This window comes from Branchiostoma lanceolatum, chromosome 5 (genome assembly GCF_035083965.1).
Source record: "Branchiostoma lanceolatum isolate klBraLanc5 chromosome 5, klBraLanc5.hap2, whole genome shotgun sequence".
Taxonomy (NCBI): Eukaryota; Metazoa; Chordata; class Leptocardii; order Amphioxiformes; family Branchiostomatidae; genus Branchiostoma; species Branchiostoma lanceolatum.
In genome coordinates, this window is record NC_089726.1 from 8,876,455 (window position 1) to 8,903,963 (window position 27,509).

Below are 27,509 nucleotides of genomic sequence, written 5' to 3' on the forward strand. Positions count from 1 at the left end.
ATTTAATTTTTCCATAAAGCCATACAATTTGTCAACAATACTGGTCATAAGATTTGCTTGAACTGAAAATTTAGGGACAAAATTACTATCTGTGCATGATATTCAGAGTGGTCAGTGAGCCACACTGTTAAGGTATCATTCTGTGCAAGTGACATTCTGGAAAATAATTATCTGTACTAATTCTAAAGTAAGTTAAGACGACAACAAGCCTCCTTATATCATATGTAAGATAAAACAAGATTATCAAGAAAGAGTAATAATTATACACAAGGAGAGGTTCTCAGCCGCATGCATTACAATAATCTTCATCCAAAAATAATAATGCCAAAATATCAAAGGCAAACTACCACAGATTATTGTTCATTTCCAAGGTTTGGCTTTCTTGATCATAAGAAAACTAAACCTCAAAAATCAACAAAAGTCTGGCATTTGCCTCGGAGTCATGTAAAAGACCATGTGTTTGAGATCTAGACAGACCTTCTGCCATGGTAGGGTGCGCAGCGGGCTCTGAGTGAGAAAGAACAGTGTATAGAGCATAACATTAATCATACAAACATGCACCATGCTTTAAAACTAAAGACTCCTTTGTTTTTTCTACACCTACAGCACAATGTCTACAGGACATATGATAGAGCTAATTCACCGACTACGATATTGAAAAGACATTCACTAAGACACAGAAAAAGAGGAAAGGGCTCACCCCTGAGGTATTGCCAAAAAGGTTCTTACCTGTAACGAGGACATTGGTAGTCCTGTTGATTGCTGAAGCAAAGTCACTGAAAGAAGAGAAAATATGGGGGTTGTTTTGCTAAAATAATACTTATTATACCTAGATTTGTGATAAATCAACAGTATAATCATGTTTGGTACCAGCATTTCTTTTGAAAGTATGATGTAGACATGTGGTCACTATGGACAGGATTCTTGATGCTTGTGTCAATAGGCAAAATTATCTAAGTGACCATCAAGAACTGACTGGGTGGTCCCTACGTGGAGGTGGCCACTTGAATGTACAGGTTTAATTGTACATAAATGTTGCCAATAACAGATCTGAAACCTTTAGAACTTGTGTGAAAGACTCACCACTATCTTCCGAAGCTCGTCTGTGGTGGGAGCCCATGAGCGGGGAGGCAGAGTAAGGCAGCTGCAAGGATCCGTGATCAGAGGGTGGAGACCTGCTCATGGCCAACAGCCCCGAACTGGCTGTTCCGCCAAACTGGGAGCTCCCGTGTGGAAGCGACCCCACGAAGGGAGACGTTGAGTGAAGAGACGAGCCAAACTCGGAGCTCTTCCCTAAGGAGGAACCTGTGGCGGACCTCTGCATAGAGGAGCCCAAAGAGGTCATGCCTGAATGAAGCGAGCCAGGCGGAGAGCCAGCCATGATGAAGGGAGACAGACTTGCAGATCGCAGCGAGTCATGGGAAGATAGCGATGCTTGCTGGACAGAGTCCTCAGGAGGAGAACTCTTTGAGGACGAAATTGCAAAAGGGAGGTTGTCCATGGATGAACGCCGACTGCTTGATGAGGACTGAGTGGGGAGGAAGCTGTAGTGGTGAGGGGGAGAGCTGCCGTGCTGCAGAGAGGGCATGCTGCCGTAGTTTGCGAAGGGGAGGCCGGGAAAGCCTGGCTGGGCCGGGGCGGTCGCTGGGGTAGGTGGTGTGAGGGACAGCTGTGGCAATGGTGAGGCTGCTGTTGCTGAAATAAAGAAACAAACAAACATAAATACCATAACAACATGCTGTAATCTGACACAATGGTACAAACAAAAAAGTAAAATGATTTGAGGAGCTTCATCTTTTTTTTTAAACAAATTGTGCTGTGAGTATGTGTAAGACTAACCTGTATGTTGGAGAGGCTCAAAGTGGATGGAGATTCCTGGGTACCGCTGGTACTTGGAGGCAGAGGCAGCCTGTGGGGAGCCTGGGTAGGGTTTGGTCCCGGGGAAGTTTAACTGCAATGTGATAGAACATGGTTATGATGAAACAACTTTTGTTTTCATGTAAAGTGCTACTTCTTCTCCAGTTTCATTTTTGGCCTGCTGATGTGAAAAACAGTACAATATTGAATAGATGTTGCAATATTCATGTCTAACAATTTGTTTTTCAACATCTAATTCTTTAGTTTTTTTTGTCAGAGCTCTGCAATATTGGCATTTTGGAAGTACAATCTGTAGTGTTAAACCTTCAGACCTTCAGATCTTTTTTGTAAAACATTTAGAATAGCTGAACCACAATCTTACCTACCTACCAACTACAATTCAGGAACGTGTTAATGTCTTTGACAGCCGCATTTTGTACTCACCTTCCTCAGTTCATCCTCCAGCCCCAACCGCAGACGTCCGCTATCCTGGATCCTTTTGAAGTACTTCCACCCCTCCTCTGTCTTCAACTGAACCTCCACAAGCACCTTCGCTCCGACACTGATGTTTACCACCTCTGGGTTCCGCCCGCCCGACACCTGTCTCTCAATAACAGTCCTCACCGCTGCCCGGGTCAGGGCTTTGTTCATTGGGTTGGATGCATAGAATTGGGCTGGAGAAAGGGAGATTTTTTCTTCTGTGAATTTCTTGCTTGACTATATCTAATTTATGGATTAGTAGAGAAATAAAGAAATGTTGCCCAATGCAAGGGAAGGTGACAGACGGCATCAAAATGTCGGCTGTAATGCAACTTCTTGGTTGTGAATAAAGAAATTGTTATACAAATGAGTTTTTGAAGAGGATGTTTCCTTGTCATCTTAAGTCATTAGAAACTTTGGGATGGACATCGATTTTATCAGCATCTGTTATTCACAACCGAATTAGTCTGTTTAAATGAATGTGTCAGTGTGATATTTTGCTTACCAGCAAGGGCTTTGTTAAGTGGACTGGATGTATAAAATTTCAAACCTTTAGGAGCTTTGAGACAAGCATTGATTTTCTCAGAACCTTTCATTTAAAACTAAATTAGTCTTTGTGAAGAATTTATTGTTACAAAGTTTCTTTTATTGAAATATTCATGCATGTGTCAAATACAATGAGCCCTTTAAGATGAATACTTCACATGTCATCAAATTAATAAGGGTCACATAAATGTAATGTCCTGGATACTGACAGCTTTATTTGGAAATGTTCACTGACTGAACAGTGTACTGTCTTGTTACAAATTACATACTAGAGGTTTACATTTTTGCTTGGTTTAAATCCGGGGAATCTATAAATATAGCACCCACTCATTGGACACCCTACACCATTACATGTATGTGTGACAATGACAATGATCCTGTTGGACATGTCATCACTTAAGCAATACAAAATTGCCTATCAATCCTAAGATATAACATCCGTGAATAGTTTCATCAGGTTGGCAAGTCACTGGATAACAATTTCTTTGTACACAACCAAGTGTCACAGAAACATTGGCTTGAATTAAATGCTTGGTTGTGTACAAAGAACTTTGTGATCCAATCATACACTTTCAGATAGATAAGACAGTACAGTTTCTTACCTATTGTTGTTCCTGTCGGCATGAAAGCGTTGCCTATGTTGACTGTGATGGTCCCCCATGGCCCTGAGGGTGCCTGGTTCCATGGCTGGTTTCCTGCCATTTGACCAGGAATCATCCCTGGCATTGCCATGGTCTAAATCTTAAAGGAAAAGAGATAGATATAGTTGTTTAGAAAGGTGACAGGTACATGTAACAACAGCAAACAAGTTCCACAGAAAAGGTCCTTAAGATATAACGGTACTTTGGTATAGCCTCTGTTTCAGACTCCTTCAGGCTGTTTTCTTATTACATTTTGTTGCTACTGCTCCTTCTCAGCCAGCAATAAGAAAAAGAATCTAACAAGAAAAAAGCAACTTGAAAAAGAAAACGGCTGGAAGGAGTCTGCAATGGAGGCTAACTTTTGTATCCGAATTCATGACTGAGATTATTGATTTGTTTCTGTACCTTTTTCCTTCATTTACTAAAAAAAGATGCAACATTATCAATTGATGTCTATCAGAATCTACATGTAGAAGGACTTCCAAGGATTTTAAAGCCTAGTACAAGCTTGTTGCTACTTGATCACCATAAGTTGTAAGGTGATGACCCTATAATAGTAGACACTTCCGTTTCACAGACAGGATAAGCTGTTGCGCAAATTGACTCTTCAGTCGTCCTTAACCAAACAAGACGATGCTCAAAGCATAACCCCAAACACTACCGTCTTGACAGCACACGTCTGACAGTCGCATGCAAATACTACGCTGCAGCTGTACCCCAAGCCTAAGCAAACAGTTTGGCTACACTATCCGCCAGGTGCATCAGTGACGCTCTTAGAGTAAACACAGTGAAAGCTGATCCACTGATATGTCTGCAGTGGGTCAGAGCAGATGGACCCCTACAAAGAAATGACATTCTTCAGCAATGTACACATGTAGGATGGATGTATCAGTGCAAATAATACATGACACTGTGAAAAGTAATGTCAGAAAACATTGTCCCTTATGTGCTGGGAGCCTCAGGTTTCTAACCGTTGATGGTAATCATGTTACAATTATACAACTTTTGAGGTTATAGGACAATGTTTATATGTTGGATTAGACTGTCTAGCTGCATCGTAACATCAAGTTTGTCAGACAAGTTGGATTTTTTTAGCAAGCAAATTTTAGGAAAATTATTTTGGCATTGATGGTACAGCTGGCTATGGTTTGCAATCATGTTTCTTTCAGACAGTTCAGCCACAGTTCACCTTTGAAAGAAATTGGAGGATGTAATGCAACTTTCCCTAATTAAGTAGCTTCACCTCATTTGATAGACAGTTGACAAGCTTTGTCATGATCAATCATACAAAATCCAACAAACTCCTCATGGAAAGCTTAGTTGCAACTAAGTAAGCTTCAAGTTGCAACTGCCCTGTTTGGTTCACAGTGGGAAGCATTCCTGCACCACGCACCATCGCTAGTCAATCAAATCTCGTGCATTTCTGATTGAAAGATGACATTATACACTCGGCGTGAAACACAACAAGGCTCTGACATGTCACCAGCCCTTGAGAGAACATGTTGACATGGGAACCAAAAACACTGACCTTAATTTGCCCAATCCCAGGCATTGTACCACCCATTGTTTGCTGGTACGCTAGAAATTCAGTTACCCAAAATTAGATTATTGTGAGGTCCAAACAATTATGTACCCTGAAGTGTAGAAGGTAGTTCGTTGGCAGCAATTAGCACCCACCAGAAAGAAATACAATTTCCTGACAAAAATGAAAAGCTGAAACCATTGGGATTAGAAACATTTGCAGCTATGACAGAAAAGCTCAGGCAACAATATACAGGGTTTTGCAATTTCAAAAGCAACGTTAATAAGTTTTCTCACATGCTGTCAAAATATACTACTCTAGCTAATACTGTTTGAACCAAGACTTGACCTCGCAATACAGACTGATTGTCCTGTTGTTAATGAAGAATACAAAGAAGAACATGATAGAGGCACATGAGCACAATATCATTTGGCACACACATGAACAATGAATCTAGATGTGAACAACACTGCACCTGCACAGCCAAGGACAGTTCTTCAATGAGGTCTCACTTTCATGTAAAGGAATTCCAAGAAGTAGAATTGACCATCCCAATACATTATTAATTGCGAACTCTGTACTTATATCAGATTTGAATTCCCAGGTGGTTTGAAAATACAATAGAGCATTGATGATCAATCACTCTGCATAAAGACGGTGGTATTAAATCTGACAAAAACACCTGTGTGCGTCAATCCCCAAAGACAGCACTATCGCTCAAACTGCCCTTCATGTCATTCCTGCTCGAGAACAGACGAGGTATGTGACACATACTGTTGCGGTGCAGTGACACGGACGGGGGAAAAATCAACACCGACGGCGTGCTAAGAGCAACAAACGCCGGGCTAATCCAAAAGCTGCTTTCACTTGTCACACAAAGGCCCGGCACGCCGGGTTCAGAAGTGTCACTCGCTCCGGAAAACAGGTGGTTGTTTTTCCAACCTTATACTAAAGATTTAGCATTCCGCCTGAATCTATGTGCTCTGTCTTATGCCAGTGCCTACGTTCTGTTACTGGAGTGACGACAGCCATGCAGCATGTCAAAACAATGCGTGCCAAAAACAAACGCCACTTTTAACGGTAGCTCTGCTCTGTACACAGAGCAAATATTGGTAACACGCTACACACGTAACTGGAATGGTGCAAGCAGGGAAAAGTTATCATCAAAATACTAACATTTGCAATGTTCAGGACGACAATCAAGTTCAAAGAAATGGCGTCCTCTCAACCCCAGCTACACAAACAGGTGCCATTGCTAGGTGTCCTTGCACTTCAATCACTGCCAAGGTAAAAACAACACTAAGTCACACTGAACACCAACAACATGGGGTCAGTTCTACCACTCAGACATTGCCGTAGCTGCTGAAAACAGTTTCAAAATGGCTACCTCATCCATCAGTTGTAAGGTCAGGTGAGTATTACACCTGGATACTGCATCAAAGGGAATGACATACCTTTCTTTGGCAGCTTCCAGTGGATGCCTGCGCCTCGCTCTTCTTAGCACTCCCTGAACACAAAGAAGAGACAAAGGTTCCCGGTTCACAACAATGTAAAAAGAATTCCACCTGTCCTTTTGAAGGGACCGTTAGGTCTCAGGCTTGGGCCGTGGCGCAGCACTGTTTACGTACGTTCTGCATGAACAGTCGCAGAAAGACTCTCGCGACGCTAAGCCAAAGGAAATTCCTAACACCCCGTAGAAAAGACCCCGCGAAACGCTACCCCAGGCTGGGACACTTAAACCAATTAGGGGGCTTGGTTGGTAACATAGAGCTTCGGTTACGAGCCACGTCTATGGGAGGGGGAAACTCTAGGAGGGTGGGCTGAATACCAGATGCCCCGGGTTTTCTTTACCGCCTCAGTTTCAAAGACCAAGACCCCGCCTCTTTCTTTTAAGGCCAGCGTTATGTTTTGAGTTTGAACGATGCCACCATTATGACCTAAGTAGCTAAAAGTAGGGGCTCACGGCGCAGGCATTCAAGTCTTGTCATCACAGGGAGGTTAAGTGCATTATAGTAGGTTATCATACTAATTACGTGGGGATAGGGTCAACTTTAGCATCAGCAAAGACAACTAGCCTGTGCAGCGTGGTCTGCGTGCATTCTACAGTGGCATTGGTTACTACGTAACAGATACCTGTCCCGACAATGGGGGGTAAGGTGAAGCAAAGCGTCCATGCTGTTTACCATTGTGTATCAGTTCACCTGTGCATATCACCGCAGACATTCACTGTCGCTCCTCCAAAACACCCAAGGAAGAAAACACACTCTTCTCTTAACTGTGAACACCTGTTAAATAGACACTGAATCCATTCTTCAAGAAGAAAGTCTTGTACTTAAAGGATACTGCAAGAATTGTACGTGTAACGGTAACTCAGAAGTCTATTCTTTCGTGGTCTGGGCGCACACAAAAGGAAGGCTCAACCTCTTAATACACAGATCATCAATAATGCATTAAAGCTGATACAATCCTTTGACAGTCAAAGAAAACTGGAAGACTGCTTTTTCATAGAGAGGAAAGAATACAGGGGGAGGAGCTAACGTTAACACCAACCTGGCCTGTCGATTCCTCTTGCGGGCTCTCTCGCCTTTTATGTTGAAGTGCTGATTGCAAAACTCACACTCTAGTGGTGTCGAGACTGGGTCCACCTGCATGCCTATTCAACTGTACACGTCATCTATAGTACGCAAGAGACAAAAGAGGCACTACATAAAAGACAGGAGTTAACAGAGGTTGTAGGTAGAGAATATATTATCAATAAAACTTTAGGCACGAGTGGCAGTAGAACGGTAGCGTCATGCATCGCCTGCAACAAACGTTCACTAAAACTATGCAAATATTTCATTGAAGGCTGCACAATAGAACAGTGCAATAATTCACAGGTAAGGCATTAGGGATACCGGGGAGGTGTTGACAGAGAAAAGAAGGGGGATTCTGATAGAAACCTGAAACCATAACAGCCACATATTTTAATGAAGTCAGCGTCCCTCATGGATACTCGGTTCTGTTGAAGAAGAAATAGAACATCTTACAGTATTACTTGTGTTGCAAAAAACGAAATCGAAATAGGAAAATGGAATACAGACCTGTTACGTTGGTGCATTTTTGTGCAGCCTGGACAGAAATGTAAACCGTCATACACTGGTAGCAGCTCGGCCGCAAGTTCTTACACGTTGCACGGCTAGCATGCAAAATATTGGCGGACATGAGCAAAACACACATGTTGCTATGCAAACTCATTGACGGAAAAAGATAATGGCTGACCTGGGGCCCGCAGAAGAACAAACACCGGAGCACGGATCGTTGCAACTTGGGCAAGCACTTGACATGCCACAAAATGAAGTGCAAACAGCGAGCACCAACTTTTCATGGGTAGAAAAAAAAGACTTGTCCTACGAAGAAAAGGCTATGCAGGTGGTAAAAGCGCTGTGAGGGTTCCCAGCTGTAAAGCACTGTCAAAAGGATAAAAGTGAAGCAAACATGTACAGTGGAAACAGTTAGGAAACGTTTCAATTCGTTTTGAACTCGTGTCTTAGTCTGTCTCCAGTAATTGCAAAGCATTTTCTGAAATACCCCATGGCGACTTTATGTATGTTTAGCAAAACCACTTGACTAAACCACCAAGCTTTCAATGAGTATCCTGTATTTAGATATTGATTTTTTACTTGTCAGAAAAGCTGAGGCTTCTCCAAATGAAACACGACTCTCTTTACATTAACCTTGTTAACCTTTCGGCTAAACATTTTGTAAAAAGTTTACAGAAAGTGGAAGTTTAGAAAATAGAATAGAAGTAAGAAAAAGCTAAAGTTCAAGCATGGTTGATATTTCTACAGTTAATCCAACTAGTGCGGATAAATTCAAATAACAACAAGGCCTTAGAAACTGTTTGTTTTAGCAACAGATGAATAAACACTTACACCAGGTGCTTTGTACGTCACAACAGAACTTTATTGGATACTTCAGTGGGCTTCTTGATCTGAAGGGGAAAGTCCAATAATAATTGAGAGGATTGACATCCACAGTGCTGAGGGATGATTCATTAGATCTAAAAGTAGACAACTTTCATCAAATTTTTAGTCTTCAAGGCATATATTAACTTTTCTACTGTAGCAGTAAAGTAAAGTAAAGATTCATGTCTACTGTCTTCTGACTAGAAAAATAACCTAAGCATGTACATCGAGAGTTCTGAATAAGGCTTTCAAGCTAGCTGGCTGATTTATTATAAGCAAGCCATCTTCCAGTGGTTTTTCTCTGACATTCACTTCCATTTCTCTGACAGTTCTCTTTTCTGGCAGCCACAGCAAAGGACTACCTGAAAATGGGAGCAGTCAGAAAACAGGAGCCCTCAGAGAAACCAAACCATACAAAGAAGGCTTCCTCTAGTCTAAGAGACTAATTCACCAAAAAAAAAGTGTTTTACAGTGTGTCCCCCAACAATGGTCACAGTTGTAGAGTCTCTTGCACAACAGACTGCCTAGAGGTTACTATGTAGCAGAGGATGTTGTAACAATTCAAGATTGATGGCTTCTGTGTAACAGCCATCCCAGTTGCTATTGCAGGCTCGATATTGATAACCATCATGCAATTATCATGGTTCCAAGAGGTACATGCTGTATAGTTGTAAACAATGGTAGTTTCTTAAACAAGCTGTCACATATTTTTTGATGTTGCAGAGAAGGTTTCTTCTAACAGTCTTTAAGAACCATTTGAGGTCCATCTGAAAGATGAGTACAATTTTTCTATTTTTTTCCCTTTCCCTTTCACAAAATATTTCTAGCTAAAGCACAGATGGTTTCTTTACAACACAGCAATGTAGATTTGCTCTATGCAGATCTATGTACACAACAAGATCATTAGAGGTCATAAGAGGCCTTCCGTTGCATAGAAACAGTGTTAGTCTAAAGTCAATACATGTACAACGGTTCTGAAGATTAACATTAACTGCCTTAAGTACAACGACCTCTTAGTTCTGTAACAGCAGCCATCTGTGTACTTTAGGTAGTGGCAGTAACATAGCAGAAATAAAGTAATCCATTTCGTTAAAGGTGATGTCAAAGAACATTAGAAATGGAAAGCATTTAATATGGACGATTTTTTCTCAAATGCCCTCTAGCAGTTTGATGAGGCACTGCAGAATCAGAGCATCAGTTTATTTTGCCAGTGAGTGTTCACAAAGATCTTTATTTTGATGCCGACAAAAGGATACATTATAAGAATAACGGACAATAACGTTTTGATATACTAATAATTTCCACACTTTCATGATTATCTTTCGCAGCACATTTTATGTCGATCCATATTTTTTTACATGAAAAATCTTCCATCCATTCTTTTGGAGTCGTATCAAGGTGCTTATTGCATGGAATATCTGATCAATGATATTTTGCTCGGTACATATTCAAATATAGTCCATGTTTTCTACTCAGTTTTACAACCACATGAAAGGGCCTGGTCCCACAGTTTGTTTCATTTCAAACATGTTCCTTATTTTCACCGATTGTTACCATAAGGCACTGGTAAAGACTTGATAAATTTACACTCACTAAAGAATTCAAACCACTCTTGACAGCTACAATCACAATCTATTACAAATCTGGCAGTTTCACACGCAATACTGAAATCAAAAAGCAAACATCTCAAAGACTTTGAAATAAATCCAGATTTTGCAACATATACAAACAGAACATACAAACAATCAAACGGTATAAATCAATTTCACTTATCTTCTATTATTACCACCTTTTGAGGTAGCATCTATACTTGTCCTATAGAATAAAGGTGAAAAGTAGAAAATAGCTATTTCACTTAATCATAACTCACATTAAATGCACCATGGAGCAACGTTAAGTACAAGTACATCCTTATGGATGGGTTACAATTCATTCAATCTGTAACAATAGCTTAATCATACATGTGTCATAAGAAAACGTATTAGTCTGAGAAGGTTGTTTTATAAGACACTGCATTTTTATATATGTTTGACTTACTAGACATTTGCTACTGTATGTTAAGCCTCAATAGAGAACAGCAATAGCCCAGTACCTGGATACTATAGAGTCAAAAATAGTTGGCTATGACTATGAGGCCCCAGTCTTACTATAGATTTGATCTTAATCATAAACCTTTATAATGGAGTTCTTAAAAGTGGTCTTTATCCTCAACCTGGTTCATACCCAGGTATGTCACCAGGTCCAATCTGTGTTAGGATGGGCATTTGCCATTTGTGCATTTGAACAGTCCATTCAAGGATGGGCTACTGTAAAGAATTGGTGAGATGCCATAACATTGTGTGATTTACCCTACGTCTGTAGCGACAGCCTACTCTTCACTGTATTGTACAGTCAAACCTGTACAAGTGATAACCTCTACATGAGGACCAGCTGGCCAGTGTGACCACTTTTTGGTGGTCCCTTGGATAACTTTTCCCATTGACACAGGCATTTAGAATCCTGTCTATAGTGACCACAGTGTCCACATAGACTTGATTTTATCGGTCTGTGGTCTTCTTGCACAGGTTTGACTGTATATCTGATGTTTGAGTTAGTACCTAACACAAACGTGGTGTCAGAAGTGGGATTGAGAAGTTGACCTTGACCTTGAGGTGTTCTACAGCAGTCCCATCATGGAGTCCTCACAGAACTTGAGCTGCCAGACCTTCCCAGCATACATGTCAAACTTCTCCTTACCCAGCAGTTCGACCAGCTGGGGCTGCAAAATAAAGGAACATATATCATTACATCCGTGAAAGAGTTATTGTTTAGGTGTCTGCCTTGACTGTGTGTTAGTGTTCCTGTATACTTTGGCCAGCAAATCTCAGGAAGCTAGGGACGGATTGTGATGATATTAGGTATGTATGTAGGTTAAGGTCTTGGGAAGACAAAGGTCAAGGTTGAATTTGGCCCTCCTAGTGGCTTTTCCTGGTACTGCAGAAGAACTTCCTGTTTAGTAATGTAAATTGTGCAGCTGCAACACGTTTGATATCACTGGTGGTCTGATATGAGTACTGCTATGGTCTGGCACACAATTGGGAACATGTGACTGTCCAGACGTAAGATAGCTTGCAGTAAAAACTATAATTGATACTCAATGAGATGTGGCCACGTTTTTGTCACATTTATAAGAATCTTAATGTTTGTCTTGCTACAATTTTTGTAGTTTTCTTAACACTGTCCTTGATAGTATGGCTTCATCAATTTTGTCAACATTTAAATGAGAGCAGAGAAAACGTTTCCTACCTCCACCTCTTCTCCATCTACTGTGTCCAGAATGTCGTAAGCCTTCTTGAGAACCCCCATGCCCAGCCCCTTGATGCAGTCCTTCCTCAGGGCTGCTATTCTGTTCATCAGCCTTCCTGAGGCACTGATGGTCTCAAGCCCTGAGAAGAAAAGGAACGTTAGAGTTCAGAATCAAATGTTTTATTTCCTAAATCTGCATTAAATGATATAGAGGTACTAGTCTGTACCAAGCTCTGTGGGTTGCCGGAAAAGTATCAGAAATCGACCAAACAAGATACAATGTAGATAATTTGCCTGAGGAGATAGCTGGCCATTGAGTAGCCATTTACAAACATTAGGGAAGTGAAATATTCTCCAAGGCAGGTAACCAATTTTGTAGCTGATTTCTACAACTTTCCAACTTGCTGGGGAGGTCTCATAGAGACTATAGAGGTTCGCCTTGTTTTTATTTCCAAAATAACAGAATGATGATACAGCAGCATATTACAACTTACTCCTTCAAGAAATGTAAATACCAATGTACTAAGTAGAACAACTCACCCTACAGTAAGGATGCAAGATACATTGTACAAGTACATATCGACTACACCTTCCCCTGAGTGATGGCAGATCACAAGTATATCTGATTCAATACCTAGAAGATTTGAAGGTCTTTCTGCATCTTGAAGGACACGGTGCACAAAGGAAGGAAGGTCTACAGAGAAAGATCAAGAAGAAAGGAGGTTGAAGAGACATAGAATACAAGAGAGTAAAAGCCAGTATGAGAGATTGAAAAGCAGAATTTGTTTTTTCATCTAAAACTTGATCTACCTTAGAAGGTAGAAGTGGGTAGATATAATTGGGGAAGAAGAGGGAATGCATGAGAGAATACAGAGGAGAGGGAAGGAAGGTGAGGAAAGGGAGGGAGGGAGGGAGCAAGGAAGGAAGATGTTTAAAAAAAGACATACACCCTTTCCACTGAGGTGCCAACCTTTGAACAACCATTCAGAAACCAAAAATCTCATTAGTAGTTGAAACTAATTTCATTGATAAAGAATTGTGTAATTTGCATGTTTTCCTGTCTTAAAAATAATACTTTTGCATCATGGATTGTACTTGATTTTCAAAGTCATAGGTTGATCATACAAATTTGATTTTGGTTGCTCAAAGGTCACTCAATGGTCTCCATCCAGTTGAAGAGGGTCCTAAGCATGCTACTGATCAGGGCTGGACAAATCCATCGGCCTGATAGCCCGGGAGCCAGTGGATGTCCTTTGTACTGGCCAATGGGATTCTTTAAACGCCCTACACATTCTTTACTGAAAAGTAAATGAATTTCCTTGCTGCATCTAAAAATGCATAAAGATATGTCATTAAAATTTCGGACCAGTGAATTCTTCAAAACATGTTCTAGCCTGCTGGTTCTGCCTTGTCCTTACCTGGACTCATAGAGGGTGCAGGTGACTGTGCTGGCGGCTGTGGTGTGGGTACCTCCTCCATGGGGAGGGCCTCCTCTCCGTCCCGCGGGGAGTCATCCTCCTCATCCTTCCCATCTTGCATCTTCAGGGTGGTGTCCAGCAGGCAGATGAAGTTGTTCATCTCAGACTCTTTCCTGCAATGACAGACAGGGTTATCATGAAAGTTCTTCTGTTTTAATATGTTATGGAAATTTTTAGGATTAAATTTTAGTCCGGTCCTTAGTTATATTAAAGAAGAACAGAGGACTGGTAAACAATTCGGTGAGTTGCAATTGTTGTTTTGATAGATGGAAACCTGCTGCCCAATGTACCTGTAGGCACAGGAGGACCTAAGGTCTTTCAGGTAAGGTAATTGTTGTGCTGGAGTAAAATCTAACCCTTCTCCATGAGGAAAAGAGTTGTTGGATACAGTCACTGAGGACAGCTGGGGCATCAAGCTACATATTGTTTGGGATGTACTTAGAAAATTAGGTTTCCCTTGTCAAGTCTAATCAAGTCAGCTTAAACAAACTTTCCATACATCACTTCACAGTTCACATGTGCAGGGATCAAAGTTTAAGGTCCCTGGCCATTCCTGGTCTACATACCAGGTTCCTGAACTTAGACCACAATGCATCACACAGCACATATGCACCTGGAACAGTGAACCTGCTCATTGTCAAGCTCTTACTTTTTCTTTCCCTCGTTGGAGGACTGAGAGTCGACTTCATCGTCCTCTTCTGAGCTGTCCTGACTGCTTTTTGTCCCAGCTGAGTACGGTCTGCCGTCTCCAGACCCCCCGCAGTCGGAGTGCGCTCTCCGTCTGGGCGCGACGACGGAATCTGTCTCGTCTTTAGGTCGGTCTCCGCCTGTCCTCGGTCTTTCGCCTGATGATCTCCTGTTGTGAACTGTTAATCATAAAAATAAACATAATGGTTAGAGCGTAGTCTCCAAGCAGATGTTGGGGCAGAAAACTATAACTTTTTCTGATCTGCTGTTTTTTCTGACAGTACTCTATCCCAGTAGTTACATGTTTGTATAGCCTACAATTGTGAACATTGGCTGGGACAATAAAAAAACCAGGATACATGTTATGTACATTTGTACCAACATTTTACCTTTCACATAGTTTGACAAATATCTTACATCAAGGGAAGAAAAAATATGACATACACTGTACATAATATAATACGTAATAAAGACACAAAATGATGTGAAAAAAGTAAGATGTTGGTACCTAGTGGTGAGAGTTGGACTTCTTGCTTGACCTTTTCTCTTCTTCTCGCTCGTGCTGATTTGTTGATACTTTGCTATAAGGGTGACAAAAGGGAGACAATACAGCATGTTAATGCCCATCAAACTGTAATTCATCCAGTTTATCTTTATAACATTTCTGTATTGCGAAACCTGAAACTGGTCAAAGCACCTAAAAATAAAGTCGTCAGTTGGAAATAGGATTGGGAGGTTTAATATGCACCAAACTAAGTTTTTACTCTATTTGTGTTTACAATAGGTTTGTCTTTGATAAAATTTACTTAGTTTCTTTGTGGCACTGCAGTATAATTGACAATTTGAGTGCAGCGCGGTCAGTGCATTATGTCCTCGTTTTTGTATTTTCTTCACTGATTAATAATGAAAAAATAGGAGTTTACAAATAAACATGGGGAACTGAACACAATGATCCCTACCCTTGGTGTATCTGCGTCTTCCTTCGAGCTTGAGACAGAGCTGTACCCTGAGCTGGACTCCACACTCGGCCCCTTGGTGTGCTTGTCTCCTGAGCGGGGCCTCCTCTTGGGTGTCTCATCGCTGTGGGGGGGTGGGGGCAAGGGGCGAGGCTTCTGCACTGCCTTGGGCTGGAAAAAAAATCGAGATGTGAGCAAAGGTGGATTAAGATGAAAGCCCTTACTTCCCATGTTACACAACACTTTTTCCTACCACATAGCAATTAGCCATGCATAGGATTACAGCATGTACAGTACAACAAGATTGAAAAGAAGTAAAATTTTTAGATAACTTACATTCAATATAATGCATATTCATTCTCTCATGTTTGGTATATTCACAAGCATGTTCTTGAAATACTCAAAACAACAAATCATAATGATGTGAAATACACAAATGATATGAAAAACACAATATGACATGAAAAACCACTACAACCGACCTTATCAAATACGGATGACCTTGAACTTGAGGAGTCGGATGTGACAGAGTCGACGCTGTTGACTGAATCTGAGTCTGCTTCCTTCTTCTTCCTCCTCCTCTGTTTGTGTTTGGAGGGTTCCTCACTACCGGGGGTGGGGACGGGGGTCTGTAGGGATGGACAGGAGTTTGTTAATTAGTTGTTTAGAATGGGTAGCAAAATGCAGGATATGTAGTTGTTTGATATATTCATGTGCAACTGTGCATACATTAATCCTTGCCATCACTAACATGTATCTCCTCTCCCCAATGCATGCTCTTCTATACAGGTACAAGAGTATCAGGGATTAGTTAGGGTTTTGGTCAATAAAAAAAAAAAACATTGACGTTTGCTCTTAATTGAGTCTTATTGAGCACACGTCTTGTGAACTAAATTCAAAAACTTTTCAACATCCAGTTCATGTATCTACCCAGACTGACCAGACAGTAAAGCCAATAGAGCACACACAAGAAGCAGGAACATTGTAAATATACACTGTACACATCACAATATGATGAGAATATGGCTGACCTGTCTCGCTGGCTGTTTGACGTTCTGTTCCGTTGGAGGAGGGGACTTCTCCTCGATGGTCTCCAGGTCAGGACTGACGGCCACACCTGGGGTGTCAGGAACATCTTGGACCTCAAAGTCCACCTGTTGAAACAAAGGGAGATCAAGAAATGGTCAAGAAAGGAGGAAAAGACAGACTAAATTTGCCCTCCAAAACCTTTTATCGAGACTGTGTATCAGAATCTGTTCTAAAATGCAGTGACAACTTTTCTACTAAACCTTACCTTGGATACGGTTGCTATGGACCCCATCATCTGTCCATCTGGAGTGTCTGACTTCTGCGGGGAGGGGGGGACAGCCTGGCGGGACCCAGAACCAGGGCGGGACCCAGAGGAACGAGGACGCTGCCTGGATCAGAAATACAAGTTAGAGAACATGTCAGAGCAGTAATCTCTCTTGTATGTCCATCAGAGGATGTCAATGGCATCTTATGTGTGACAGCAGCCAAAAAGTTGAGGCGCAGTTACATCCACACACTGGTGTGCAACAGTGGCGCTGGGGTGAAGTCTTATTTTCTTTCTGGTTTGCTCTGTGGCATGATTTTGGTCCCTTTGCCTCCAACAAGTACAACTAACTTAATTTTGATTACAAATCTAGCAGGTGCTTTTATCAGTGAATAGGGCAATATCATTCATGAATAACACCAACTTTCCTGAACATATTTTTGCAACCTTTGAGGCTTATGTAGCCTTAAGATTGCAGATACACATTGTAATATCATGCAAATATGCCACACAAACATATAAACAAGATACATTGATTAATCAACTGATTGATTGATGAAAGATACTTACATTCTCCTGGTCCCCTCCAGGAACAAGGCGATGTGAGTCTTGATGTACGGGTTTCTCAGGACCCGTTTGGAGCTGGGGCGTTTCTCAGGATCCTGCGCCAGCATCAACTTAATGAGGTCACACAGGTCGGTGCTGTACTTCTTGGGCATGGAGGGCATCTGGGGAACAGGATATGACATCATATATCTCTCTCTCTATCCAATTTAACGTCTTTTGTTCCCCATCATATGGGGGGTTGACGTTATATATGCTGATCAGAACAAGATATGACATCATGAACAGATTAGAACATTACGACTGTAAACTTCTACAGTCAAAAATATATGCCTTTCACGTACATGTAACATAATTTTAAGAGACTATACAAGAGGTATAGAACTTTTAAGTTTTGTTTCAGGAAAAAAGCCCAACATGATGATGATAAACTATAAGAATATGAACTCTCAGACTTAAAGAAATGTCAGTTGAAACCTTACCTTTCCCCTGAGGATCTTGTAGACTAGAGAGTTCATGTCTTTGGCATTGAAGGCATGTTTCAGGGTGGCCATCTCATACACACAGCACCCCAGGGCCCAGATATCAGACTGGAAAAAACACAAGACAACATTTAAACACACATGTATCAAAGAGGCACTTGCATCCCACAATAGCATAGGACCTAAGATGTTCTGACAAACTCAATAAATCTCCCATGTTCATCTGGGAACAGGAACATTTTACAAGAACTGGCAAAGGACCTTCCTGGAGGACATGCAAAGAACTAACATCCCTGGTAAAAATAGGACTGTGAATGGCGGACAACAGAACTAGATGGAAACTCGCTGCCTCTAGGCACAGGAGGATCTAAGGTCTTCTACATCTTACTTATCAGTCTAATACTACCTGTACTGTTATGGAGCACCTACATAGTGCTAAAGGTTAACGTACACCTTAAGGATGTCCTCTCTTGCCTGTGGTTGTATAGCTTGTTGGTAAAGAGCATAGTATCACATATTTCAAAGTTTTTAACCCTTGGTCTTCTAACTCACCAGTCTACAGGAGGTTAGGGGGCACCTATAGAGTGCTAAAGCTTAAGGTACACCTTAAGGATGTCCTCTCTCACCTTTTGATTGTATACGCTTGTTGGAGAAGACCAGGGTATCACATATTTCAAAGTTTTAAACCCCTAGTCTTCTAAGTAAACTTACCAGTCTACAGGAGGATAGGGGGCACCTATACAGTGCTAAATGGGAATAAGGTTCATGTTAAGGACATCCTCTCTCACCTTGTGATTGTATGGCTTGTTGGAGAAGAGTTCAGGACTCATGTAGTAAGGAGTGCCGATGAGAGTAGTGGCCATGTCACTGGAGCTGTCCAACACCCGGGCTATCCCCAGGTCACCGACCTTTATAATCTTAGTCTTTGTCAGGAAGATGTTCTGTGTCTTCAAGTCTCTGTGGAGGATGTTTCTCTCGTGCAGGTACTGAAGAAAAAGTAAGGAGATACGTTGAAATAACAACCATTGGGATAGGTCTAAATTTTATTGGGTAGAATGAACTTTTGTTGCTGTGTCACATTGATGTCTATAAAATTTCAGACTGGTCTTTCTAAAATAAGTGGTACTTCCATCCTTAAGTTTAAAATGCAAGATACTGTAGTGTTAGGAAGAAAAGACTGACGTTAGCAAGGAAACGTGTTGAGGGTATCTGTATCTAGACATAATTAGAAACAGATGCAATATCAGAGCTCTAAACTATAACACTGTTACAACTTGTCTCACTAATGCACTAGACTCTACCAACACTAGGGTTGCAATATTTGATCTCATCTCCGTAGCCGACTCCCTTCAAACATTTGACTCTATTTGGCCAATTTCTACTATTTTCCCAGCGATCCGTGGAGACTGGTAGAGTCTACTCTCCAAGCAGAGCTAGGGTTTCGGCTGGTTTTTAACGTGTTTTTAGGCGTTTTTGTCATGCCTTCTACTTTGTCATCGTTTTTGTTGTGCTGCAAATCTGTTGGGTTTATAGAGACAAAAAAAAAACGAAAAAGTAGAAAGGCCGACAAAAACGCCTAAAAACAAGTCTAAAACCTGCCGGAACCCATCCTCTGCTTGGAGAGTAGGTAGAGTCTACTAATGCACAACATATCACAATAATGCACAACATGTCACACTAATGCACAACATGTCACACTAATTCCACAAGGCCAAATCTGTACCAGTAACTAATTATAAGTTACAACAGGTAGAAGATTTAACATCAAAGAGCACCTGTTAGGAGTACCAACCTGTAGTGCCATTGTGATCTGCACAAACCACTCCACCACCTGTTCCTCCTCCAACAACACCCCCTTCTGGTTCTTCAGTCTGGTGTACAGGTCTCCCCCCTCGCAGAACCCCATGGCGATGTACAGCATGCCCTCCTCCGTCTCAAACGAGTCCTTGTAGTTCACGATGTTGGGGTGGCGCAGCTTGGACAGGAGCTTGGCTTCCTGTTCTGCTGCCTTCCTTTCACGTTTGGATGCATTCTGTAAGTCCATGCGTTTCAATACATACTGGAAAATAGAAATAGATGAAGGTTTTAGTCTAGGTGATGTTATTTGTTCACAGATGTTCCATACTTGATATAAGGTAACAACTGACACTGACTTTAAATCTACAATACAATAAGGCCATATTGTATTAGATTATATAGATGACATACTCTGGACATCCCAAAACTGATGCAAACATGCAAAAAAAAATCTTGGAAAAAAAAGTTGCCTTTATTATCAAATCTAAGTCAGGAAGGCTGAGCAAAATGACTGAACACACAGAACATGTCCTAAATAATAAAATCTTTGGAAGACTTAGTATCCATTTTCCGAATTTTCTTTTTCAATTACGGCATATATTTGCTACTAATAATTTTGCAGCTTCTTTGTATGATTTATATGTACAGTAATGAGTATGGTCTTTTTTATTGGAAACGAACGAGAATTGATGCGTGTGCAGATGTCATCTATATCAGTGTGACCTAAACTAAAGATTATTTCCTCCTAACATTTCGAGCCTGCCTACTTCCTGTACATCCTACATGTGAAACATACTGATAAGTAGCCTCCGTTGCAGTCCTTTTCCCCGCGGCGTTTTTTTTTCAATTTTTTTTGGGGGGGGGGGCGCCGCGTATCTGCTTGGGATCTCGTATCCGCCGTGCCCCTGTGTCCGCTATAGACCCTGTGTCTTCCCCAGCGGCAGACACAGGGTCTATAGCGGACACAGGGGCACGGCGGATACGAGATCCCAAGCAGATACGCGGCGCCCCCCCCCCCCCCAAAAAAAAATTGGAAAAAAAACGCCGCGGGGAAAAGGACTGCAACGGAGGCTACTTATCAGTATGCTCACTTATCTTCGTGCTCACATCTTCTTACTTGTTTAAAACTTAATGCCCTTTATGCCTCCCGGCATGTTGGGTTGCTCACTTCTGCCCTAGAATTTCTAGATCTTTTAAATAATTTACTTTTAAATTTTTAGTATTAAACTCAAAATCTAAGACTCGACTTAAAGTCTTAATGTTTATAAGCAACTTCTTTTCTTACTACTAATCTTGACAATATGGCAACAAAGTGAGGAAGAAAATCAACTATATATAACATATGAATATTACAAATAAAATAATTTTTTACTGAATCTGTAGGTTAATCATCATTGATTACATCAATCAAACAATAGAATAAAAGCAAAAGAATTTGGATGAGAAGCGACTAAAATTTATGAATTATTTATAAAATCAATTTTATCATGAATGCAATGAAAAGGGGAAGTAAACAGACATGATTGGAAGTCTTATACATTATTAAATATTCAAAACGCAGTCACAGACTCATGACCACTTGCGTAATATAGATATAACGTTACTTTATCACAGCTGTTTGTGAAATGAGTGTGAAATGAGTGATTCTATTTTTACATGTATGATCTATTATGTAAAAAAATTGCCTGACATTTTTTTAACTAATAAAACTTAAGATATGCAGCATAGTGCTATAAAAACAGTGTATTAGCGTTCAAAATTCTTAAGTCAACATAACTGCATACTATCCTCCACATGGTGCCAGTGATTGTGTGTTTGTGTATAACGGTTCGTGTCATGGTGAAAGGAACACAATAACCAACGTCTGCAACGTTTGCTAAGCCTCGCGATTGGGCAAACTTCCAATATAGCCTGGTAACGATTAACTGCGTACAGGTTTGAACAGTACTTTGACATACTTAATCTAAAATGGAAGGACGGGTAGCTTCCCAATTTTACAGGTCATTTAAGCCTTAAGGTTTTATGCATCACTAAGTGTAACGTTAACATTTAAACTCTGCAACAGTTTCATTGTACCTTCCAACTGGACTTCATAATAAATGGAAACTGTGGCATATGTGAGCATTTGGTGACAATGCATGTTGCATGAATGTGAGATCACAAATCTTTGTCTTAGAAAATGCCTCAAGGCGTTGGCGTCTAGGTCGTTACCATGACAACTAATTGGATACTTCTTTTTGTAACACTACATAGTACTTTGTGTAAGTCTATTATTCATGATTTTGACGAGCCTCTTGTAGATGGCGTTGTAAAAATGGCAGGAAGCTTTTTCAAATCTAAAAACCTTCAATTACAATTCAAGGCCGTGAAAATAATAAACTTATGGTTAAACATAGCCGGCAATCAAAGTTAAAACAGTGTCATGAAAAAAAGACCAACTGCTAAATTTCATCGCATGCTATCTGATTGAAGAACATGCACTTGACACTGACACCTGGTACGAGATTCTACACTTTCAAACCTTGACGAAACGATATGCGATGTAGTGAAACAGTAGAGGCAACAGTGCTACAAAAAAATCAGAAAAGCAACAGGAATTTTCTCATTAAATTGTACTTTTCTCACCTGCTTTCTGTCTTTCTGGTGTCGGGACAACCACACCTCCCCATAGCTTCCCTTCCCGACAACTTGAACTTTCTGATATTCTTCCAGCCCCATCGCTGCAGAAAGTCTTCACGTCTGCGATCAACAGTCCCTTTTCAACATTCAGGAATTCGGATGACTGTGACTAAATCATATTTCGGGAAATAAAACACAAAGGAATGCATGAATCATCGGGGAAACCCGGAGCTCGGCCGATGGAAGCTTCCTCGATACCCGGTGTTTACATGCGGCTTGGAGGTAAACTGAGAACTATCCGGTTACACCTGACAATCTGGCGACAATCCGCGACCTCTTAGACCTTCTGGCTTTGTTTGTAGAGCTGTGGCGGGGAAGAAACACGCTGCAGAAGGTCCAGAATATGGTCTGAAAGTTGTAGTGGACAAATCGTAAAACTTGAATGTTTCCGCACAGAAATGTAACATGGTGGACCGCGTTGTACCATGGGTAGCATCTGCAGCGCCATCTAGCAACAATTGCAGGTATTGCAGACCATGTTTGTAAAAATGATAAATAAAAGTTACGTGTGGACTGACAGCATCTTTCGTGTACATGCCTTGAATCATGATATAACGTTACGTTGCTGTATATCAGAGACAAAATGATATCAGATTTGCCTCCTTGAATCGCTTTTCCTGGTTTAATGATGAAAAAATGCGATATTGCCATTCTCAATGGTCTGCTGTTTGCAGTAGCTAGCTGTTGCTACAAGTTATCAGTTGGAAAAAGGATTGAAACGGTGATAAAGGCTTATTTTCATCCGTTTATTTAAGATCTTCAAGAAAGCTCTATTTTGAAACAGCAAAAAGGCAAATAACCAACATTGCACCGGCTACAAAATTTCTAATCCCATGATAACTCATATGGATTGGTGTGCAAATGTATACACAATGTATGAGGATATCTGTTCCTTAACCTGCTGTAAATTCTTTTAATAAGTTGCTATATCTACGGTATCAAGCTCATAGTCAGTAACAAAACACAGAGAATTGTTTGTTTTTTGTTCAAACTCTGTTACCAGATGATCGGATATAGGAGGTTCTTTGTACACAACCAGGTATAGTTCTCACCTGCTAACGTTTCGGTGTCTATCAGACACCTTCTTCAGAGCTTCTGACTGGAGTGCTAGCTCGCTGTTTCTCACCGCTATAAGTAGCCGATGTAGGTGGCGCTTTAGCGGTGAGAACACTGTCCCAAATGCGACTGAGTTTGTATCCCCCCTCGTCTCGGTTCATCACCGGTGTTGTCTTCCTTATCCAGACCGCCTCCTTAATCCACCGGGTGCGTCTGTTGTCCTCTCTGTCGATGACCTTGGCCCCCTCCCAGTCAATGATGCAGTTGTGTCTGGCAATGTGGTCGGTGATTGCTGATTTCTTGTCTACTTGTTGTGCTTGTCTTTTCTGTGACCTTGTGTACTTTACCACTTCAATGCAGTCGGCTTCTTTCTTGTGTTCGTCCAATCTAGGAACGAAGGTTTTCAGGAAACACAATGTTTCCACAGCAGTTAGGCCTAAAACGACACTCAGGAGCCTGCTAGTGCACCCTAAGGATAAACTGGATGACTTAGTAAAAACTGATTGTGTGTACAAAATTCCATGTAAGAGCTGCAACGAAGTCTACATAGGTGAAACAGGAAGGACCTTTGGGACTAGATTGGACGAACACAAGAAAGAAGCCGACTGCATTGAAGTGGTAAAGTACACAAGGTCACAGAAAAGACAAGCACAACAAGTAGACAAGAAATCGGCAATCACCGACCACATTGCCAGACACAACTGCATCATTGACTGGGAGGGGGCCAAGGTCATCGACAGAGAGGACAACAGACGCACCCGGTGGATTAAGGAGGCGGTCTGGATAAGGAAGACAACACCGGTGATGAACCGAGACGAGGGGGGATACAAACTCAGTCGCATTTGGGACAGTGTTCTCACCGCTAAAGCGCCACCTACATCGGCTACTTATAGCGGTGAGAAACAGCACTCCAGTCAGAAGCTCTGAAGAAGGTGTCTGATAGACACCGAAACGTTAGCAGGTGAGAACTATATCTGGTTGTGTACAAAGAACCTCCTATATCCTATATTCTACCAACCTGATGAAATTATTTTCGGATCTGTTACCAGATATCTGTAACATATGACGGCTTGAACTACTCCCCATGGTGTGATTTAAAAATTACGTTTACTAGTCTATAGGATAGGATTCAAGTATTTGGCATATCACTGTCACGAGTAAATTTGTATTGGAAAGGATAAGAAAGTGAGGATTCTAATTCATCGAGGTACTCCGTTGTGTGTGTCTGTATGCATGTATGTGGTGTTCAGCATCGGTACCAAGGACATGTACATGTCCATTTTATTGTGTGTGGGTGGTGTCTGACTCTCTGTCCTGTGTAATTGCCTGTGCGAATGTGTGTTACTCTCCAAGTAGAGGTTGGTGGGGAAGATTGTGACCTTCTTTTTATCATAAGCCCGTTTTTTGTCCGCTTTCCCCACCAACGGGGTGTGCCAACTTGTCCACAGTTTTGCTTTGACTCTACAGTTTCCAGGTCTCTTGAAAACAAGGGTGACTATCTCCGCTTTAATTTGCTGAAGCGTCTTCTGACGGTAAAGCAGCAAAGTGCTCTAACCTTTTGTAAGTTATCGAACGTTTGCAGATAGATATTTGAAACATTTCCAATGTTACATAGCGTTCTAATACCACCGCATGCCCGTCTTGCATGGTTCCAGAATCGAAAAGTTGTTCTGGAACCTCAAACTCCTTGTGTTCTAGACCAGCAACGGCGTTCGTTGTGGTGATTTGTTTACAGTTACGATTGTCTGTTCTAAGAGACAGACGTGTTATATTGAGCTGCTAGACGTATACGTTCATTACGTTGCTTAGCTCAAACTTGAGACAGATACAGTATGTCGAGACGCGTACGACGCGGTCGCCACAGAAATCGGCGGTCTCGCGTTGCGACAGCCCCCGCCTTTACGGCCTTTGACAAGTCCGATGGACGACGGCGGTTAGGGATGTTCAAGTCTACCGTCATCACGGTGATGTTTCTTTGTGCGATGACGACGGTGAGTTTTCTACGTCATCATTTTATCCCAAACCATCTTTTAGAAATAAGCAAATGTTCAGTTGACGTTTTAACTGTAACGTTACGTACAAGTCAGACGAGGCTAGTTTAGATTGGCTGCTTTCCGGATCCTACTAGTTAGCGTAATATTATATTCTGATACAAAATAATCGATCCGATAGTTCGGATGACAGCTAGTAGAAACTTATGTAGTCCTAATCATATGATTATGGATCACCATACAAATCCTGAATCTTAAGGCCAACATGTGGGCAAACACAAAGTCCAAACTGTATTATAATAAAAACGGATGCTTTTCTTTCAGACGGTCGTCGTGTCTATCGCGGTAGAGCAGGCTGCCAACCTTCCGTACAGAGCCTGAGGAGATGACTACGGCCCCATCGGAACCCCCCGCCACAACCTCAGCGAGAGGGTTCGCGTGCAGAGTGTATTCAACGAAGACAACACTCAAGCTCATCCCCTTCCCGACAGCATGACCCCGACCGACCTCTTTAAGGATGTCCTCCGAGCTTGCCACCGCGTGGCCATACTCGATGGCGAGATGGAGACGTCCCTTTTCAAGTGGCTGGAAAGGCATCTTCTTGATGAGATGCCCGAGAATGTCGATCGCCCTCACACACATATATACACCGTCCAAGAAAATGGCTTCGAGGCGTGGGACTTTATCCCATCTGGTGAGAACCACGCGAACAACGCTAGAGTTCGCACGCGGCGGCGTGTTGGCGTGTACACTGATGTTCCCCACCGCGAGAATGAGCCGAAGAGCCCGGAGACGAAGGTGCGATCAGGTTTAAAGGACAACGAGCGAGATGGCGCCATGGATTCGGTGTTGACGACGGATGACAACCACTGGAACCATACTCGCGTGCCATATAAGGTCATCTCCGACATGGAAACAACAAATATTGATGAGGGTCGCCACCACCACACTAAAGTGCCAACCGCCCCAACAGAAGACGACAAACTGGATCGACCCGAGGACATGGTGCCACCTGATGAGACCTCAGCTTCCAATGCAACTCACGCCGAGATGACCGAGTTGACGCCCGAAACGGACTATTCCAGAAACATCACACGCGCAGAAAGCAGTGACGTCAAGAACGCGGATGCGGCCGCTGAGATGGACATGTTGCCACCTGACGAGACCTCAGCTTCCAACGCAACTCACGCCGCTAAGATGACTGAGTTGACGCCCGAAATCGATGCTTCCATCAACATCGAACGCACAGAAAACAGCGACGTCAAGATCATGGATGTGGCCTCTGAGATGGACATGGTGCCACCTGATGAGACCTCAGCTTCCAACGCCCCTCTTGCCGAGATGACCGAGTTAACGCCCGAAAAAGACTGTTCCATCAACATCGCACACTCTACAAACAGCGATATTAAGAACCCGAATGCGGTCGCTAAGAATGCCAGTGTGCTACTGGAGAACGACACAGACCTGAGTCTGTACCCTAGCCCTGAAGTCGCGATGGTCGTGGTCGGAGCGTTAGTGGTGGGCTCGGTTGCCTACAGCTGCATGATGCAGATCGCTTAGTCACAAGTTTTACATGTAACGTTACATGTAATGTTACAGCTAGTGTATTTGTTCATAGATCGGCTGGGGGGACGGGTACAATGTGCGTCTAGTTTAATAACGTTAACACTTCCGATGACAGAGAGCGATGATGGCTCGTTTCTGAAAATGACAGTCTTATGAATTGCCAAGACTCTGACCCCACAACTCCTGAGGTTCGCCTTTATTGAACTATGATATTTGGCATTTTCTGTCGTTCCATTTGAATATCGACAGATCATCAAGTAAAGATACAACATCTGCTTCTGAACGTTGTAGATACGTACCAGAAAGTCTCGGTTAGAAACACTTGTTACATACGTATGCGTTTCTTCGGTACCGGTTTTATAATCTCTCACCAAAACACACAGGTTTACAAACCTGCCACGCATCTGTAACATTTGACTTCTGCACGATCCCTTGATCTTGTCAATTAAGGCTTTTTTCCCGGCTGTAATTCTCTTGTTGAATAAACACAATTTTGATTCGAAAGATGCAGGCCAGTTTCAGTGTGAAATGTTGGAAATGTGCTCGTCAGCAAGATAGAACGTGCAGAATCGTGTGATTTGATAGTTGCGTTGATTAGTCTAATAGTTTTCTATTGGAAAGGCTAAAAAAAGTAACACTGGGTGCTAATTCATGGTAACACTGCCTTGTGTGTGTGCTTGC

The 27,509-nt window shown here is 41.9% G+C and overlaps 3 protein-coding genes across 10 annotated transcripts in view; 1 reads left to right on the forward strand and 2 right to left on the reverse strand.

The window, feature by feature from the left end:
- The window catches only part of LOC136434859 (uncharacterized), a 30,347-nt gene extending 22,473 nt beyond the window's left edge, over positions 1-7,874 (reverse strand). For 2 of the 8 annotated variants that reach the window (XM_066427937.1, XM_066427941.1), the window contains exons 1-7: positions 6,501-6,933; positions 3,486-3,624; positions 2,302-2,531; positions 1,840-1,951; positions 1,084-1,695; positions 730-776; positions 478-507 (exon numbers count right to left, since the gene is read on the reverse strand). In XM_066427937.1, the coding sequence (XP_066284034.1) occupies positions 478-507; positions 730-776; positions 1,084-1,695; positions 1,840-1,951; positions 2,302-2,531; positions 3,486-3,615 (1,161 nt within the window). In that variant the 5' untranslated portion in view covers positions 3,616-3,624; positions 6,501-6,933. Of the gene's footprint in view, positions 1-477; positions 508-729; positions 777-1,083; positions 1,696-1,839; positions 1,952-2,301; positions 2,532-3,485; positions 3,625-6,500; positions 6,934-7,596 lie in introns of those variants that run through there. The other 6 variants (XM_066427942.1, XM_066427936.1, XM_066427934.1 and 3 more) reach the window with 5 other exon arrangements.
- A 1,094-nt stretch (positions 7,875-8,968) lies between these two features.
- On the reverse strand, positions 8,969-22,645 carry LOC136434860 (serine/threonine-protein kinase Nek4-like). Its single transcript, XM_066427943.1, has 14 exons — positions 22,162-22,645; positions 19,532-19,798; positions 18,528-18,725; positions 17,740-17,847; positions 17,264-17,421; positions 16,694-16,817; positions 16,431-16,553; positions 15,882-16,028; positions 15,403-15,570; positions 14,952-15,024; positions 14,406-14,622; positions 13,697-13,869; positions 12,279-12,418; positions 8,969-11,751 (listed from the first exon to the last, which is right to left on the reverse strand). Exons 1-14 carry the CDS (start codon positions 22,252-22,254, stop codon positions 11,650-11,652), a joined length of 2,091 nt encoding a protein of 696 aa, XP_066284040.1. The 5' UTR covers positions 22,255-22,645; the 3' UTR covers positions 8,969-11,649.
- A 2,452-nt stretch (positions 22,646-25,097) lies between these two features.
- On the forward strand, positions 25,098-27,434 carry LOC136434251 (uncharacterized). The gene is made up of 2 exons (XM_066426982.1): positions 25,098-25,262; positions 25,587-27,434. Exon 2 carries the CDS (start codon positions 25,755-25,757, stop codon positions 26,820-26,822), a length of 1,068 nt encoding a protein of 355 aa, XP_066283079.1. The 5' UTR covers positions 25,098-25,262; positions 25,587-25,754; the 3' UTR covers positions 26,823-27,434.
- Positions 27,435-27,509: the final 75 nt, after the last annotated feature.

Excerpts from the sequence above, each read along its gene's own strand:
- LOC136434860 (XM_066427943.1), bottom strand. The coding sequence starts at position 22,254 with ATGGGGCTGGAAGAATATCAGAAAGTTCAAGTTGTCGGGAAGGGAAGC. Across the intron at positions 16,818-17,263 it reads CTGGAGGGGACCAGGAGAAT|GCAGCGTCCTCGTTCCTCTG; the intron begins GTAAGTATCTTT and ends TTTCTGATCCAG. Across the intron at positions 15,571-15,881 it reads GGTCATCCGTATTTGATAAG|CCCAAGGCAGTGCAGAAGCC; the intron begins GTCGGTTGTAGT and ends TTTTTTTTCCAG.
- LOC136434251 (XM_066426982.1), top strand. The coding sequence starts at position 25,755 with ATGACCCCGACCGACCTCTTTAAGGATGTCCTCCGAGCTTGCCACCGC.